At 25.9% G+C, this 18,931-nt stretch overlaps 2 protein-coding genes across 8 annotated transcripts; one reads left to right on the top strand and one right to left on the bottom strand.

Moving 5' to 3' along the window:
* The first annotated feature begins 629 nt into the window (after positions 1-629).
* On the top strand, positions 630-7,048 carry sav (scaffold protein salvador). 7 transcript variants are annotated; one of them, XM_015509040.2, is made up of 12 exons: positions 630-1,070; positions 1,385-1,426; positions 1,569-1,688; positions 2,454-2,533; positions 2,587-2,714; positions 2,775-2,889; positions 3,571-3,702; positions 4,029-4,125; positions 4,599-4,779; positions 5,266-5,429; positions 5,496-5,661; positions 5,723-5,854. In XM_015509040.2, the coding sequence occupies exons 3-12, from the start codon at positions 1,598-1,600 to the stop codon at positions 5,736-5,738; spliced, it is 1,170 nt and encodes a 389-aa protein (XP_015364526.1). In that variant the 5' UTR covers positions 630-1,070; positions 1,385-1,426; positions 1,569-1,597; the 3' UTR covers positions 5,739-5,854. The 7 variants fall into 7 exon arrangements, with proteins under 7 accessions (XP_015364526.1, XP_015364524.1, XP_015364523.1 ...); XM_015509038.2 differs by having other exon boundaries at positions 631-851; positions 5,848-7,048; XM_015509037.2 differs by having other exon boundaries at positions 631-885; positions 5,848-7,048.
* Positions 7,049-7,262: 214 nt separating this feature from the next.
* Positions 7,263-18,700, bottom strand: Ranbp16 (Ran-binding protein 16). Its single transcript, XM_015509079.2, has 19 exons — positions 18,333-18,700; positions 17,128-17,374; positions 16,882-17,048; positions 16,155-16,382; positions 15,880-16,080; positions 15,692-15,811; positions 15,395-15,541; positions 14,713-15,079; positions 13,529-13,752; positions 13,305-13,396; positions 13,087-13,231; positions 12,861-13,008; positions 12,419-12,781; positions 12,147-12,358; positions 10,947-11,085; positions 9,178-9,255; positions 8,615-8,796; positions 8,410-8,537; positions 7,263-7,661 (listed from the first exon to the last, which is right to left on the bottom strand). The coding sequence occupies exons 1-19, from the start codon at positions 18,354-18,356 to the stop codon at positions 7,562-7,564; spliced, it is 3,312 nt and encodes a 1,103-aa protein (XP_015364565.1). The 5' UTR covers positions 18,357-18,700; the 3' UTR covers positions 7,263-7,561.
* Between the last annotated feature and the right edge of the window lie 231 nt (positions 18,701-18,931).

Below are 18,931 nucleotides of genomic sequence, written 5' to 3'. Positions count from 1 at the left end.
TTGCGTTCCAAATTAATTTAACCAAAAGAATATTGAACTTTAAACAAATTTAAAAAAATAAACTACCTGACTTAGATAAATCCTTTTACCATAGAAATTGTTTTTATAATCAGATTCATAATTAGATTATTTTGAATTTTTGAATTTATCCAATATTATTTTTATTAAATTTAGATTTTTTCAGTACTAAAAATAAACATAAAAAAACGTATTATACATTTAGTGCTAGTCACTTAATGAACAAAAAAAAAAATAAATAAATAAATAAATACAAAATATTAATTTGAACAAAAGTTATTCTAAAAGTTAGTTCTATCTGTTACATCTGTATACCTATCATATTCATATTATATATATATATATATATAAGTAAACTATCAACAAGTGGTAGTGACGGCTAGTGTAGCAGAGTCACCAACAAACCAATGAGAAACAGCGAAATTCTACGTCACAGTAATCGGCTGGGCGGTGGGTGGATGCGCGATTTGCTTTAAAACCGGCATATTGTTGACAGCCTGCTCAGCAGCTGCCGACAGCCTGCTCAGCAGCTGCCGACAGCCGACAGGGTATATTCTATAATCTATATCAATTCTATCTTTAATCATGATTTTTAGGTTAATTATAAGTGATAAGAGTTTTATTTTTTAATTAAAAATTATTATTTATAATTCAATTACCTTTGACTGTAGTCTTCAATCTGTTACTATTATGAAATTAGTATTTACATCTTACATTATTTTTATAATTTTCAAATATGTAATTTAAATTGAATAGTTTAATGTTTATCAACCACTACATTATATTAAAATAACTACAAATTTAATACTTTTTGTGTATAAATATAATTTTAAGTAGGTATTCTGTTACGTATTTTAATACAAACGTGTAAGTTTTTTTACCTGTAAATATTTTGTAGCCCTGTGAGCAGGGGCGGAGTGGGAAAAAAATTCAGGCCAGGAAAATTAAGTTCCTCCAGGCTACTCAAAGTTTTCATCTCCTGGTTAAAAATTGTATTTTATTTAATTTTGTATGTAAATATATACGTATATAGGCAGGCAAACAACAAATAGGTAATAAAATAATAAATAATATTATAGTGTATGTATTTTACAGATAAAACTATTAACAAAACTATAAAACTGAAATAAAAATACACAAACCAAAATAATAATCATAATATCTTCTAATGAAATTAAAATAAATATAGCAACTTACAAAGAATAAACTATTTTAGCTTTAGATATAATTATAATAATGGCTTTATCATAATTTAAAATATCAAAATATTAAAGAAATAATCAATTAAATTCCATTTCGTCTTCGTATATAGATAAATAAACTCTTTCATTACTCTATATTATTATTTTTTCTATCCATACTTTAGGTAAACGGGCCATTTAGCTTCCAGGCCAGTCTGCCCCTGCCTGTGAGTACCTATTCAACTCATATCATATAAATTAAGAATTTTTTTTTTTTTTAAACCAATAACAAACTATAACTTAGGTCATGAACATTAAACAATGTATATATAGTGATAATTTCCATTAAATTATTTCAAAAAAATCTAGGAATTTAGAACAAACTTAACCTATTTAAGATGTTGTCGAGAAAAAATAAAGATACAAGAACTATCAAAGAAGGAGTGGTAGGAAAATATGTTAAAAAAGACAAGCCTCCAGAAATACCAAGTAAGTTCACAAAGTAAAAAAAAACATTATATAATTAAAATATGTTTTAATATAATATTCATTGTTTATGAATATTGAATATTAGTATAATATTGATGTTATTTTATTATTTCTTATCTGTATTAGAAATAAATATCGAAATAATTCTCAATGTGGTAGAATTAATTCTTTTAATTTAGTTACATAAAATATTATTAAGTATAAAGTTTAACCCATCATTGGTTACAATGTTACATCTGTTTTTGCTAGTGGTCATTGTGAGAATTTCTTTTAATCGATTTTGTATGATTTTATTTACCAAACCATGTTTACTAGGTAATAGGTATGCAATTTGTGTTAGTTATGATCATTTTTAAATTTAATTTATTTAACTTTTTATCTTGTCATGTACATGTTGCATGTTACAAATTGAATTATTAAACATTATTATTATTTGTTTCGTTTGGAGAATATCTTTCATTTTATAAATGCTAGTCACAAGGCCGCCCGCACAATAATTGAACATCTAATAAAGTTTTTGTTGATATGATAAAAATCTTAACGGTTGAATCAATTATTTTTTGCTTATATTAAAAATTTTACTAGTACCAAAAAAAATATAATAGCTATAATACTAATTTATTGCACTACAATTTAAGTATTTAATTATAGTTAATAATATTAAGATAATATAAGTTATGTGTTAAGATTCTAAAAAATGTATTTATTTTAATGTTTTACTTTAATCTGGAATACCTATTGATGAATTAAATGTTTTATTTTTAGTTATAAATGTATGGACTACAGAACCTTTTAGAAAAAATAACCACAGCCGGACAAATGTTTCGGAATCCCCAAATTTGAATGTAAGAATTATTTGATTTTTAAACGAAGCTCCATTTAATTAAAACATTTTTAGAATACAAACCAACCAAGTGGTTCAGCTCAAAAATTTGGTAATGTGAAAAATACACCATCTCCATCAATGTTGATTGGTCATGAAGGAAAATATACTCCTAGTAGTTCTGTTCCTGATTTAGCTCAAAAGTATTTAGTATTATTAATTTATGAACTATTATGAAATGTTAATACATTTATTTTTTAAAGATTTGCCAATGCTAATTTATGGAGTAATTCACCAAATATAGCTGCTGATCAATCAATAAGTGTTAGGAATTGTAGCAATAGATATATTTCCAATGACTGTCACATAAATCATCAGGCAAGTTAAAAATGGTGTAATCGTACAATGTACCGATATTGTAGTTAATTTATTATAGTTGGTATAATTTGTGAGATGGAAGATTATTTGTTTACGTTCTAAATTTTTTGTTTAAACTCATATGCCATTTTGTTAGGAAAGCAATTGTTTTTGATATATATATTTTTTTTTTTATTACTTTAAAGCCTCAACAACTAAGGTTATTAGCTTACATATTTTAAAATATTACTTATATATACAGGTACAATTTACAATACATTTTACAATATAACAATAAAATTATTCTTGGTAGGTATGTATAATTAAAGTAGGGGAATATCTAGGAAAACATATGAAATTATATGAGGTTATAAAGTTTGGTTATTTTTAGGAAAGTTAGAATATTAATAGAATTTTCATAGTCCGGTCCGAGTGCTTCGTAGAGGTGTTCTGGAATGTTTAAGGAGGTTCTGGTATCTGTAAAATTTCGGCAGTGTAGAAGGACGTGTTTGATAGTTAGAGCTTCTCCGCAGGTTGTACATTGGGCAGGATCGTCGTGTCTCATGAGAAAGCTGTGTGTAAGCCACGTATGCCCGATTTTGATATATTGATTGTAGAACTATTGGTATCATGAAATAATGAAAAACAATTGTACTGTTTCTATTGTATGTTAAATAATTGAAATTGTATTTATTTTTTTAGATGGGAACTCACAGTAGTGCCACTTGTTTGCCTTATCATTCACACTCTGATTTAGCTGAGTCTTCTGTTATTTTACATGGATTTAGTGACAATACAATTTACTCACCAGCATTGTCACAATGTTTCCCAACTGTAAGTCCATATCTATTTTAGATTCTAAAAATATTTAGCTTCTTAACTGTGTTTATGTTTATCTAAACTTTAATTTAAATATATATATATATATATATAAAAGTTAATTAATTTTGCTTACTGTAAATCTGATTGATTTCATACATTTACAATATACTACTGTAACACTAATTTTGGATATTTCTTTTATCCAAATCTTGGTAACCTATTAAATAATAATTTGATAAAAGTGTTTCTTTCGGCCTTGCGTCAAAAAATCTAATACAATTATTAGTTGTTGTAGAAATTACCAATAGTAATTGATGCACATATGTTTGAACTTATAGATTCAAATACAACACAAAAATGAAATTATGACTACTCATCATTCTACTCCAGCTTTACATAATATTGGACAGTCTGTTCCAATACCATTACCAACAGGTGAATATTTATGTTTTAGTTGTAATTAAAATCGATAACATTTTAATTGGCATTTCTCTCAATTTTTAAAATGTAAAAAAAGTAGTTATAGTTTCATAACTACAATAGTTGGATATTTATATTTTCTTTAATATTGTAGAATTTTTTTGTTCTATCATCAATAGTTTCCACAGTGCATGCGATGCAAGTCATTTTATGTCTGATTTTTTTACTCGTTGGGTTACATTATTGAAATTTTAGTAGAAACTCTAATTCGTTCTAGTTATAAATATAGCCTATGTTAATCAGGAATAATGTTGCATTCTGATGATGAAAGAATTTTTGAAATTGATCCAGTAGATTTTGAGTTAATTCGTTACAAACATACAAAAATACGAATCGTTTTTCTTTATAATATTATTATTATAGATAACTAATATATATAATAGATGATGATATTAAAATCTTCAGCATTCAAATTTGTTTTTGATCAGGTGGAGGTGAAGAACTTCCTTTACCACCAGGTTGGTCAGTAGACTTAACGTTAAGAGGTCGTAAGTATTTTATCGACCACAATACCAAAACTACTCATTGGTCACATCCTTTAGAAAAAGAAGGTCTTCCTACTGGATGGGAACGTATTGAAAGCGATGAGTATGGAGTATATTTTGTTAAGTAAGTAAAAACTAAAATTGTAATATTTAGATTTAATCAATTTAGTGTTTTTTAAGTTATAAATATATGGTATAACAACCATAAATTATATAAAATCTAAAAAATATTTAGTATAATTTATGTTTTAAATATTTTATACCTAATAATGCACTGGACATTATTAATATTGTTTGTTGATTCATGTTGTAGTATTTTAAACCATTTTTTTATTTATTTATTGTCCATGTGAGGTATGTAAGAGAGGTTGAAATCAGACAAAGGTCTAGGAAACATAAATTATTTGACTATAAATATTGAATGTAGGTCTATTATAATATTTCATTCTGTATACTGATTAAATGTTAAAAAATATTTTAGGTATACACAATAAATATCATTTTTTTTTTTTAATCTTGAAATATGAATGTTATGCTGTAATAATGTTTTTATTATTTAATTATTTTGTTGTATCTATATTCTATACTACACGTTTTGATTTTTTTTCAGTCATATTTCCCGACAAGCACAATATGAGCATCCATGTGCTCCACATTATATTTATCAACCTGAAGTGAGAATTCCATTGCCACTTCTACCTCCTCCTCCACCAAGACCTACACATTTCCATTCTCACAATATGCTTGTTCCTGCGAATCCTTACCTAAATCAAGGTAAAAATAATTTTTGTTAATGTGGTTGTGTTCTACTTTTCGTTTTAACTTTTTTTTTTATTTAAGAAATCCCTGTATGGCTCAGTGTTTATTCTCATGCAGCTCAAACATTAGACCATAAACTTAGATGGGAAATGTTTCGGTTACCAGAACTCGATTGTTTTAATGCTATGTTAACTCGGTTATATAAACAAGAATTAGAAGAGATTGTGATGCGTTATGAAGTTTACAGGTTTGTTACTATCATTTATTCTAGATTTAATTTTGATTATGTAAGTGAACTGTGAACTTAGATATGCTTGTATATGATAAAACTTGAAGTCAGCTCTTAAACTATTTTTGGACGCCTAATACTTCTCAGACAAAATTTAGTACGCGATAAACTGAGATCAATGGAACGATGGTTATTCTTTTTTAGATCTGCATTATTATATGAAATGGATAGAAGACATATGCAATCACAGTATATTGATTCAAATGAATATAACCGTTATGGACCAGGGCTACGTATTATTGATGTAACTAATGATAATTTACGAGAAGTTGCACTTTCACAACATACAGAAACTAAAGTTTAATTATTAACTATTAAAATATATTTTTATATAATATCAATCAAGCTATTTTAAATTGTTTTTGTATACCATTGTTATTGTTAATTACTTAATGATACTATGAATTATATTTGCATATAATTAAGTTTGTTCTACAATAGGTTCTGTGATAATTTATTGACGTAATTATTATTATTGTAACTAAAACAAAAGGATATGGTTGAAATACTATCGCTATTATTTGTTATCCACTATCATTATAACTTATTTATTTTTTGAAGCAAGTGATAATATAATTTTTGTTAGATGTACTTACTCAATTGTTATTAATGTTGTGGAAGAATAAACTATTGCCTATTATATACTGAGGTGCACGTTTTTACACAAAAAATCGAACTTCTAGTACTTTTTTTTTCTATTATTTTGCAAAAAAAATATTTTTAGAATTGTAACCACAAAGTAAAATATTTTATTCCTTAGTTGTAACTGATACAGTGCCTATAATATGAAATCAACTGAAAAAGTAGATGATATTTATACTCCATTTAGAAATATAAAAGTGGGCTGCAACCAGTTTTCATCAACGGCAGTCATCAGATGCTTCTTTCACCAACACTGACCTGTGAGGATTCTTTTGATCAAAGTTGTACTCATGTGCGCAAGTCAGCTGTCAGATACGTTTCTTATATTGAATGGACTATCTATCATGTAAAGTGGGGGGTTATCTTTGCACACATACCATCAATGTTTTTTAAAAATTGGTGTCTCACCTAATTTACCAGGATAAAAATGTATATTGACATATTATTATGCTTTTCATGTATGTAAAATTAGACAATATTTAATTTAATTAGTTAATAGATAAGTCAAGATTCTAGTGGAGATAAGTTCTTAAAAGCTAAAGTATTTTTATGCTTGATGTATTAACTATTTATTTTATTGTCCCAGTCTTGGCATAATATGTAGACTGACTGTGATTATATAAAAACAAAGATGAATGGACAAAATTACAATTTTTGATTATTGAATTTGATTTAAATAAACAAATATTTAATTTTTCATACATATGAGTGAGCTTAATTAAATGCATTTAGTGTATTTTGTTTCAGTAACACAATGTTATTTTTATTAAGATTAAGATCAGTTGAAAGTTTATAAGACATCAATAATCGAGCCTTAGAGTTATAACTCTGAGGATTTATAAGTGACATTAGGTTTATTTTATGTCTTACAAAAATTATCCAACACTTTTTTGTTCATTAAAAAATAATAAAATATATTTACACATAGTTCAAAAACTGCATTTATCTTAATCGCATTTATGTATCATACATAATAATTAATACATTTAATAATCATTAAATGTTCAAAATAATATAATCCAGTAATAGCCTATGACTAGGAGGTAGGCCCTATAATCTAGTTAAAACTGTATACAAAGATTAAGATTTTTTTGTTATTTACATGGCTCAAAAATAATAAATAAATAACCATAATTGTTTCTTAAAATATTGATATTGGAATTTGAAGGCAATACAATTAAGAAATGAAATTACACAATTTAAGCAATCCAACGTGTTATGTGGTTATCATAACTTCATTATTAACAGAATTCATAGATATTGCTGATCCTTTCTCGGTTAATTCTTTTTTGAATGAGGATAGATTTTGAGTGAACCTATTAAATGTTATATAGGAGTTAATTTATTGAATTTAATATTTTTTTAGTAGATTTATATCTTAACTAAGTATGTATATATATACATACAGGGTTATTGATTTATCATAAGACACTCATTATTTCAAAAAGTATTCTTTTTTCAAAATATTTTTTACATGGTTTCAAATTGTTAAAAACCAACGTTTTTATTAAAAAATTATATTTTTAAATATTTTTTATCCTTATCATTTTTTTAGTTTTTTACTTTTTTGAATAATATAGAGTTTTTATTTCATATTCCAAAGCAGAATATTTTTCTAAGTATTTTGATACATAGAAATCGAATTTGGGGTTAGTAGTTTCTGAGTTATAAGTATTTAAAGTTTAGACAAGCGGAGTAGTGGACAAACATTTTGCGGGGTAACCCCGTACCACTCCATTCTTCCTATCAAAACTTTAAATACTTATCACTCATAAACTACTAGCCTCAAATTCGATTTCTATGTATCAAAATACTTAGAAAAATATTCTGCTTTGGAATATGAAATTAAAACTCTATGTTGTCATTCAAAAAAGTAAAAAACTTAAAAAATGATAAGGATAAAAAATATTTAAAAATATAATTTTTTAATAAAAACGTTGGTTTTTTAACAACTTGAAACCACGTAAAAAAATATTTTGAAAAAAGTCAATACTTTTTGAAATAATGAGTGTTTTATGACGAATCAAACACTCTGTATATATATATATTTATTTATTTACATACCTTTCTCGATTTCTGCTTGCTAAATTCCTTTCAACTCCTTCCATTAACATTTCAAACCATTGAGCCATTGCTGATTGTTTATCAATTGGTTGGCTTTGCAAGATAACATCCCTTAGTTGATTAAAATACTAAACAAAATGTAAGTGATGTTATATAAGTGAGCTTTTACTTTATTTTAGATTATAGTTTAAGTAATCAATAATACCTCTTCATTAAGTAGTATGAGCCCAAGAAGAGGTCTGGACATTGACCATTGATTTCTACATTCTTCAAAAATGATTATGTTGAGTACAGTCTGTAAGATTTGTCTAAACACACCTAAATGTGTTTCTAGAGTACGTAAAAAAATTTCATTTACTTGTTGCATGCGACGCCTCACTTTTTTACCTAAAGAAAATCAAAATATTAAATTTATAACAACTTTTCAGTTATTAGAAAATTCTAACACAAGGTGGATGTAAGAAAAAAAAATTGAGTATATTTAAGAACAACTGATATATAATAATTATGACTATGATTTTTTCTAAGGTTTTTATATTTATAGATTTTTTACTTTCTTTATTTAAGTTAAACACTTAAAAAAAAACTAATATTAAGGTCAAAACAAAATAATTAAAGACGTAATTGTCATCAGTGGGTAGCTTCTTCATTCAAAATTTCATTATATTGTCATTGTCATTAGCTCATACTCTTATTATGCTGATTGTGTATAGATTGTGTATTTATTAATAAAGTAAAAAAAAAAAGTTAACCTAACCTAACACTTACCTTTTAATAATAATTGTTTAAACACATAAGTAACAATATGATCGAGAGTAGTGCAACATCCTGTGCATATAGACATATCTAAAAAAATATTAGTGTTAATAAAGGGTAGCAACTGAATAAGTAAGATTAACAACAAACAATAACAATACATTCTAACTATATATTTAATATGATAAACAATTATTAATTTAAACTTATGAACCTCAAAAATCTTTATTATTTCTCTTTCTTGGTTATGTTACATCCTTAACGTATCTAAAATCATTGTAGTATAATGTGACTCTTTATTTTAATAACCAAATGTATTATTGGAAGTGATTTCATTCACACTCAGTGGCGGCGCCAGAATTTTAATACCAGGTGGGCCAGGCTGGGGCCCAAATATTTTAGGGAGGGCCAAATTGTTGACTTGGTATTTATATATACATATATATATATATAATATAAACAATAGTGATGACAGGCAATTGCGCAGAAGGGGGAGGGGGAGGGTCAACTTCCAATTTTTCAATTTTTTTTACACTTCATTGTGTTAACTTACTAAAACAATGATTTGTAAACATGTATTAATAGTATTTATTTCCTAACAAAATATATATTCATGTAAAAGTATATTAAAATAGAATGCTTTCCTTTGTATTTTCTTTATCATAGGTAGTTGGTTAATAATCTAATCCCGTTGTTCATGGAATTTTCAACAAAATTATTAATAACCTTGATTAATATTTAATAATAACTAGTAAGTATAACTTATTATTTTCGTATTCAGCCGCTGGAAAATACACATTATTTATGAGGCTTGAAAGCATAGTGCATAGTTTTTAACCCATTCAAAATGTTGTTCACGCCATCTATTATGACTTCATATTTCCATATTTTGATTTATTCATGAGATATTTTTTAGTGTTCTAGTATGATTAAATTTAATTTTTGGGGTGGGCCCGGGCCCACCCCTGGCGCCGCCACTGTTCACACTATTCCGCCTAGGAGTTTTCTCTTGCTGCTGGCCATAGTAAAATGATGTAGATTGTACAATATTATCAACTCTTTAGAACTTGACATCCTAAAAACAGGAGCACACGTGCAGACACTCACCAAGGTAAGCCTAACTACCTAAATTCAACCATGTTTTTTTTCAGCTTTCTAAATTTAGTCTTCAATTTAATCCAACTTGGTTGTAGAGACCACTTTTCTATAATTACTTCAAGCTCGAACAGTAATACTGCTACTAACTTTCCTAGCACACCATGACAGTAATCTACTTGAACCATAGATTAAATACAATAAATGAATCTCTATCCTGATAATTTTATCCGATATATTAGCGACAAGCCTTTGTATAAAATTAATAAACTGTGCATGAGTGAAAAGAAATGTAGCATATTTATCTATTTGAATTGATATACATCATAAAATATAAACCAATCAGCAGTCAACCGATAAATATGCAACAGTTCAATTCATGCATGCGCACATAAAGCATATAACACAGTAACTTGTCACTTATATGTATGGAAAATTGTTTACACAGCCAAGATGAGCATGACTCTAATCAAAATATATTATGATCTAATACTTACTCCCATGACATGACGTTAAATATGTACTTACCAAGCTATTAAAATGCATTGCATACTGGTCAAATACAGGATTTGCAGTGTTTATTATAATTTTATTAGCTTTTAAAACATATATCTTGTATACCAATACTTACTAAAATATTTATCTCATAATATAGGAAATATATCTTTTTACAATATATAACTCACCTAATGCATTCAGTCCTTCAGATATTGATGAAAGTATGTACAAAAATACTTGAGGTTCTAAAGTTGATAAAAACTCCATATGATCTTGAGCAAGGCACTCAAGTAATCCATAATATGTTTGTGATAATTTAGGATAATGCTAAAAATAAATTAAAATTAACAAATTATATTACAATTAGTCACCCATTACTAAAGTATGAGAAATATTTTGACATATAGGTTATTGCATAACTTTGATAGGATGATTTTAGATATGCAATGTGATTCAATTGTATATAGCATATTATAGGCTGATTAATATAAGTTTTAATATTATAATAATATTTAATAACATGAAATAAATAATATTAGATAGATAAAGTGAAGAAAAAACTTAAAAAGTATCTGTACTATTTTAAGAGTTAATTTTTTTCATAGGGTTATAACTTATATGGTAGACATGAATAAATAAATATTAGTGAATCAAGAAAATCATTAAATTTAGAGGGATTATATAAAATACCATAATACATAACCTAACCATGTTCCTACACAAATTGATGATAATCTTAAAATATGTAACACTAAATAAAAAAGTTCATAAGTGAATTCAAGGTACCTATATACACAATTTATGTAGTATAATAACAATAAGTTAAATAACTATAACTTTCAAAATCTTTGTTGTCAAAGAAAAATATATGTATTGAATGATAAAAAATAATATTTTTGAATTTATGTTGTAATTACTTATCTCCAATTTTTATTGTTAAATTAAATCATATCCCAAATTAGAATAATTTTCTGAGAATTTTAATGTATTAAAAAGTGGGTACCGTTAAACTATTTATATTTATGTAATACATCAGTTAGTGGACAAACAGGAAATAAGAAAAAAAAGTTAACTTTCATAAATTTTATTATGTGAAGCTTTTAATTTTTAAATTCTTAACTCAAAAGATAATTTAATTGGTAAATAGCTTTATCATTGGATTTGATATCTATAATATTATAAAATCAATTAAGACAAGTAAAAATCACAATTCCACCACTTCACAAAAACTAAGAGATAATTGAAAATAGATTTTGTTTATAAATGGATTGAAAATTATTTGATCTATTGCTATTATACATCCTAACAATGTACATAATAACCAGAACGAATTTTAATTTTATAATCGACATAAGGTTTAATATTAATGCAAATAATATACGACTTACCATAAGATCGCTTAGAGGAATTGACAGTAATAATTTTACAAATATATTAAGAGCATTTTCCAAAGTATCATCGCCATAAAGTTTAAAAACACCAAAGTTGACATAGTTTCCACATAATGCAGCTTTTAACATTGAAAAACATATAGATATTCCTTTTAATTTTTTTTTATATAACATATCTTGTGGAACATCAAGATTTAAAATATTATTTCCTGTAAAAAATATTTATGATTATATTGTTTACAAAAATAATAAGGTTAAAAAATGCTTACCATAAGTACAAACAACTTTACTTGCTTCACGAAATAATAATATTCCATTAGGAGAAGAAACATCAACTTGAAGTCTTTGTGAACGATTCAAAGCCAATTCTGCATAGAGTTTTAATAATGGAGTTGTAATTTCAGGATCAGCATACCATAGTTCCATTGCACGCAGTAAAATTGGCGTATATGATGGATATAACCATTCAAACAATAACATAAATGATGTTTTAGTATTAAATGAAAAAGCTAAGCCTCTAAGATCTCTAATGAGGCCAATTAGAGCTTTTTTGGCTTCAATATTTGAATATACTGATGTATCATTGACACCGTTAACTGTAGCTAATAAGGCTCCTATTGACTCAACGGATGCTAAATTAAAAAAAAAAAAAATTAAAAATGATAGTTAATTGTATATACAGTATAAATTATAATAATCGAATAAATTTACCTGTTAAGGGTATCATAAAATTATCAAATTTATCTTCATCTTCCAATAAATCAATCATAAGGAGTCTACCTAATGAAGTATAGAATGATGATCGATGTCTCATATCTTTAACACTAAATGTGTTTCCCAATAAAGGAAAATGTTCACTCTGTTAAAAAAAAATTATTATTCATTTAGTGATACACATTTTATCTAAAAATAATTAAATGTAAATATTTAAAATTACTGTATGATTGTTTAATAGGAACTGAATTTCATCAAGTTTTACTAATTTTCGAACACTGGAAAAACCAACGGAAAGGTCATTCAATAGAGCTAATGTTTTTTGAATTACTGTATTGCTGGAGCACCAAAATTTTAAATTTGTTATACTGAAAATTAAATTAATGATATAACATGATAAGTAATAACTATTGACATTAAATAAAAATAAAAATAATTTACATTTTCCTCATAAAAATGCTGAGAACCATGTGCTCTTCACTAATGCCAAGGACATCATGTAATCGACGGTATACCTTTGAATTCTTAGGTACCTATAAAAATGTAATACAAAATTTAACTTTATCCAAAATATTAAAAATGAAAATAAATCTAACAACCATTTAGGGTTATATGGCATAAAAATAATTGAACTTTAAATATTCTACATAAATATTTTTTCTTACTTGATCACCAATATAGATTTTTCGAAATTGTTCAAAGAAAAATAGAAATGAATGTTCTAATTTTTCATAACCTCCTTGTGGCAGCCTTGAATCACTAAAAGTCATTAACTGTAGAACTTTACAAGCCATTTCTCCATCCATTGCGTCTCCATCGTCATTACTATTAAATGTTACACGACCACCAATTGCTGCTCCAATCAAGTATACCAACCAAGTTAAACAACCTAAATTTAAAATTATTTATATATTTATACTAAAAAGAATATTTTGAACTAAAAAATATATATTGACACAACATACATACATGTGTTTATTCTAATTTACAAGATATAAAATATGGGTTCTACAGAATTTAAGTTTGTATTGATAGCTTTAATATTAGAATAAGTTGAATCCTATAAAGTAAGAACATTAACTATATTTGAAAATTGGCATTTTACAATATTTAAATTTTAAAGTGAACTATGATTATGTAATTATATTATATTGCAATTTAATAACTATCATAATTGGTTCAAAATTTAAATATCATAAAAAATTTACACAAAAATTAAGATTTTTATTTTTATATGAAATTTACAATCTGTACTTAAAAGCACAATAAGCAAATAAGAATAGAAATATTATAAGGTATTAAACATATAAATTATTAGGTAAATTTTAAATATTAATAGAAAAACAATTTACAATAAATTATACATTATACATGTTATAATCGAAGAAAGCAACCACCCATTATTTTGTTTATAACATGTTTTAATTGTCAAGATCCTGGCACGATTTGCGTTTTAACTTTTATGGACAAAGTTAATGTTATTATTTAAGTCAATTTACATGTCAATCTACTCTAATCTTAATATTAAAGCTAACAAGACAAAATTGGTTCTACAGTATGCAAATTTGGTATGTGGTACGTTTGTAAGATAGAGAACATAATTATACATGGGTGAGAAGATATTTTCAGTAATGCGAGTTACTCAAAAAGTATGATTGGAGGAAAAGAGATATTTGCAAGCTGTCCCTTGCTACCATCATCGCAATACCAATATCATTTTATACTTCACTTAATTGTATCCGTTATCTATATATTGTGACGAAACATCAGTTAAATTTGGATTAAATCTATATTTAAAATTACTAAAACATAAACCAAATTGAACTTAAAGAAAATTTATTTTACATACCTTCTTGAATCTTTAGATCATAAATTGAAGCAGAAGCTGAAGCAATAATTTCTTGATAATTGGAAGCAGATTGGTCAAATAACTGAGCAATTAATGAGCATGTTTTTTGATAATGACATCTACCAATCACAGATAACTGCTCAAGCTGTTGCTGAACATTAGTGAAGTCATCTAATGGGTCATCCAATCCATCTCTTACAATAAGTGTAACACTTTCTATCCTAGATGATATGTAAGCCTTGGTAACTTCAGGAGTATAAGTTTCCAATAAATGAGGTTCTGTAGCTTTGACATAAGGTACTGATGCTACCATACGTTGCCAGAAACTTAATAGATAGTGAAAACTGTTTGGAGCACATTGGTACACCTAAATAAATACAGATTTTTTCATATATTTATTGGCTATTAAATTACATAAACAAAATTTTAGTTATAATTATGAGTATGCAACTTTCAACTTTGGAATTTTAGCCAAAATCAACAATGACCGCAATAAACTAATATTATTAAATTGGATAAAAAAACATCAGGGAATGTATAAAAAAACCTTAAAATTATACACCTATATTATTAATCGAGTTAGGATTCATATGTAATGTTAAATAATGAAATAAACATTTAATTTTATTAGAATATACTAAAATATTTAATAAGCTCTATGAATTTCATAAAACAATTTTACCTGTAAACTTTCAACAGTAAATTTAGCAATGAGACCAACAGTTTCTTGGTAAGTGTCCACCATCACAAGTTCTCCAAGTTGATAATTTGATTTCAGTCTTGCTAATAAACGACAAAACTCATGGTAATTATTTGAATCAGCTAAACCCTAAGCATAAAAAATAATGAATTATAATAATAACACAATATTTTAACGATGATAACACTAGGGTGTAATAATAGTTAATATAACATTTAAATGTTTAATAATTTATTTAAATATAAAGAGAAAATATATATTCAATTGAAATCTTAATACCTGAGGATTAAGTAGAATATCTTTGACACCATTTACTAAATGAGATAAAAATTTAGCTCTTTCAGTAGTACTAAATAAAGAACGTCGGACTGATGCTAGTTGCACCAAGCACGATAGAGCCTAAATAGTTATAATACAATTAATTTTATAACAAGACAAAGTGTGTACATTTTAAAAGTTTTTCTTACTAGGCTTGACAAACTAGGCGGTAGGGAATGATAGAGATCGAAAAATAGTGTTAAAGTAGATTGTTCAAGGAATGCTGGTCGCCAACCTGTGGGTATTTGAACAGTACAAATATCATCAGCCGATTCATCACAAGTTGTGCCTATAAAATCATAGGTTAAGCAATTTTGAGCTAACTGTAGACATCGAGACATGAATCCATGCTAAATCAAAAAAACAATGTATTTAATCAAAACATAAAAATTATTAGTATAATTTAGATGAACCAAATATTTACTTGGGTTTCGTCAGTGAAATTTAAATTTTTTCGATTGTTATTAGCACCCCGTAACATTTGACATGACATTCGAAAAATTTCAAATAGTTGTGTATCTCTGAATGATGATGCAACTTTACGATGTTTTAAAACAGCACGGTGAGATTCTACATCAGCTACAGTGTTCATTTCAGTTGTTAACTGAGATAAAAGTTGTACACCAATCATGCAATGTTCAACATTCGTTCCCTAAAACATTTATACTTTAGTATCTAATACAATACAACAAACATATATTTTAATAACAAAAAATTTACTTAATTAAATAGAGAAAAACTGTATTAATAATAAAATTATTTAATAAAAACTGATAAATATTAATAATTAAATAAAATAATGTTATATGTTAAGTATGCGTATTTCTCATGGTGAAAAAAGTTAGACTTTAAATAAACTGACTTCCAGTAGCAACTAGCACCACAAAAATGATAAGCATAAAGATACAAATTTGAGTAAATGTCTGAGAGGCCTTATTGAAGTATAAGGATCTCCTAGCTTCTATTAAGTATGTGGAGTACAACTATTATTTTCTAAGTCTGAAGAATCATCAATTGTGTCGCTCAACAATTACATACAAATTGATGCCACAATTGTTAACAACTATTAATGTGAGAAAATAGTTTTTTAAGTAGTACCTAGCAAACCAAATAATACAACTTAAAGTTAAAAATTGCAACAGTTTAGTTACTTGTAAAAATACTGAAATATCAGATACAACATTTCTAAATGCATAGGAATCTTTTTCTCCATCAAACCATCCTTGTTTAGTAATTTTTGCAAACAATAATACAAGTGCTTGCACTACAAATGATGGCAATTTAGGACGCGTAGCCAAATAATTCAAAATATAATTTCCTAAAATAAAAATGTTTAATAATTATGATATAAAGTAAAAAATATTATTAAAAATCGTGTTATATTAAAAATAATTTACTGATTTGTATTCTTTGATCAAGGTTCAAAGTTAATGGAGTGCGTGATAAAAGTTTAGTTATGGTTGTAGTTGCTAATAATTGAGAGTAATGTGAGTCAGCTCGTTCCAATAGCAATTGACACTTGGATAGTGTGTTAGGAGTATTACTATTTTGAAATGAAACCAAAGCTTTTTCGGCTTCCACACATAGAGCAGCATCCCTTGATTCGTACATTTGCTTGCATAGCATTTCCAAACGCGGAATACTCTATAAAATATGTAAATTATTACTTTAAGAAATCTGTGAACTCTATATTATAATAATTAACAAATCAATGTATATAAAATAATGATTAAATAATTAATAACAATGGTCATAAATAATAATAATCTATTCTTAGGGATATAATTAAAAAAATATTACAGCAAGACTAAGGATTTGACCGTGTTAAAACATAATCAGACACGATTTTCTAAGATTGTAAAAGTTAGTAAAACTTAAATAGTATCACTTATTAGTTAAGGATCAATATCATTGTCAACATACAAACATTTTACTTCTTTATACTGCATCAATATTGTATTAAATAAAAAAGAAACTAAAATATAAGTAGTTGTTTTATCTGCATATTCTAAACTTATGCTGTCTGAAATGTTACCTGTTTTGATAAATGTAGATAATAGTATAAGTACCTTAAATATTATAGTTTTGATTTAAGTATTGTATTGAATATGCTAAAACCAAAGAAGGTACATAATTATACAAATACTTACAAGAAAATATTTATTTTTCTAATAATTAAAAATGTCTTGCTGATTACTAATATTTTCTACTATACTTAAATAGTAATATACCATGACTACTAATTAATATAATTTAGATGGACCAAATATAAGACCCATTAAATGTGTACCACATTTCTAGAAATTAATTATACACATTTTTTGTTATTCATATATTAATAATTGTTTTATTTTAACATTGCCGGGTAGTTATTTACAAAAGTATGTCTAAATGATAGAGATAAGAAAAAATGGTAAATGTTAATATACTTATACTTAAATATTATAATATAAATATTAGCCTAAAATGTTGAGTGATTAACGTTACATTTTCAAAAATATTTTATAAGTAAATAAATAATTATAATATATAACTATAATTTTATTAATTTATAAAAAAAATAACAAAACATAAGTGACCATGCAGACAGATTAAAACTTGCCTGTATATCGTCCGCCATCTCCATCAAAAGCCATTAAACATCCAACAAAAATATGTATAGTAACAACCTTATATTTAGTAGGTATTTGTTAAAAACTATAGTACCCCAACAAATTTATTTTATCGCAATCACAATAAAAATATTAAAAACCTAAGTTATGGTTAAAAAATCCAGTGCGAATAAATAATAAACAGAAATTTTTGTCAAGTCCAACTACAAACAACGTTCATCTATCAATTTTCATGTTAACCAACATTACACGAGTGTATAAAACATAAATTCAATTAAGTTGCGGTTAAATATCACTTGTTAATAATTTTGATAAATTTCGACACACACAGTTTTGAATAAACATTTATTAACGAGTGATTTTAAGTTTTAAACACATTGTAAGACGATAAATTAAAATTGTAATTATTGTTGGTTAATCTGAAATAGTGATAAAATAAATTATTATTATTATTACTATTTTGTTAATGTTAACAGTTTTTGATATCAAATTATTTTAAACATAAAATATTGTACAATAAACAAAATATGTATAAGCCATATTTTATTATTTATGTCTTATGTAATAATGTAATCACAAATCAGGTTTA

Source organism: Diuraphis noxia, unplaced genomic scaffold (genome assembly GCF_037042655.1).
Source record: "Diuraphis noxia isolate RWA-SAM2 unplaced genomic scaffold, SU_Dnox_SAM2 contig0003, whole genome shotgun sequence".
NCBI lineage: Eukaryota > Metazoa > Arthropoda > Insecta > Hemiptera > Aphididae > Diuraphis > Diuraphis noxia.
The sequence above is the reverse complement of the archived record's forward strand: the minus strand, read 5'-3'. Positions and strand labels throughout refer to the sequence as shown.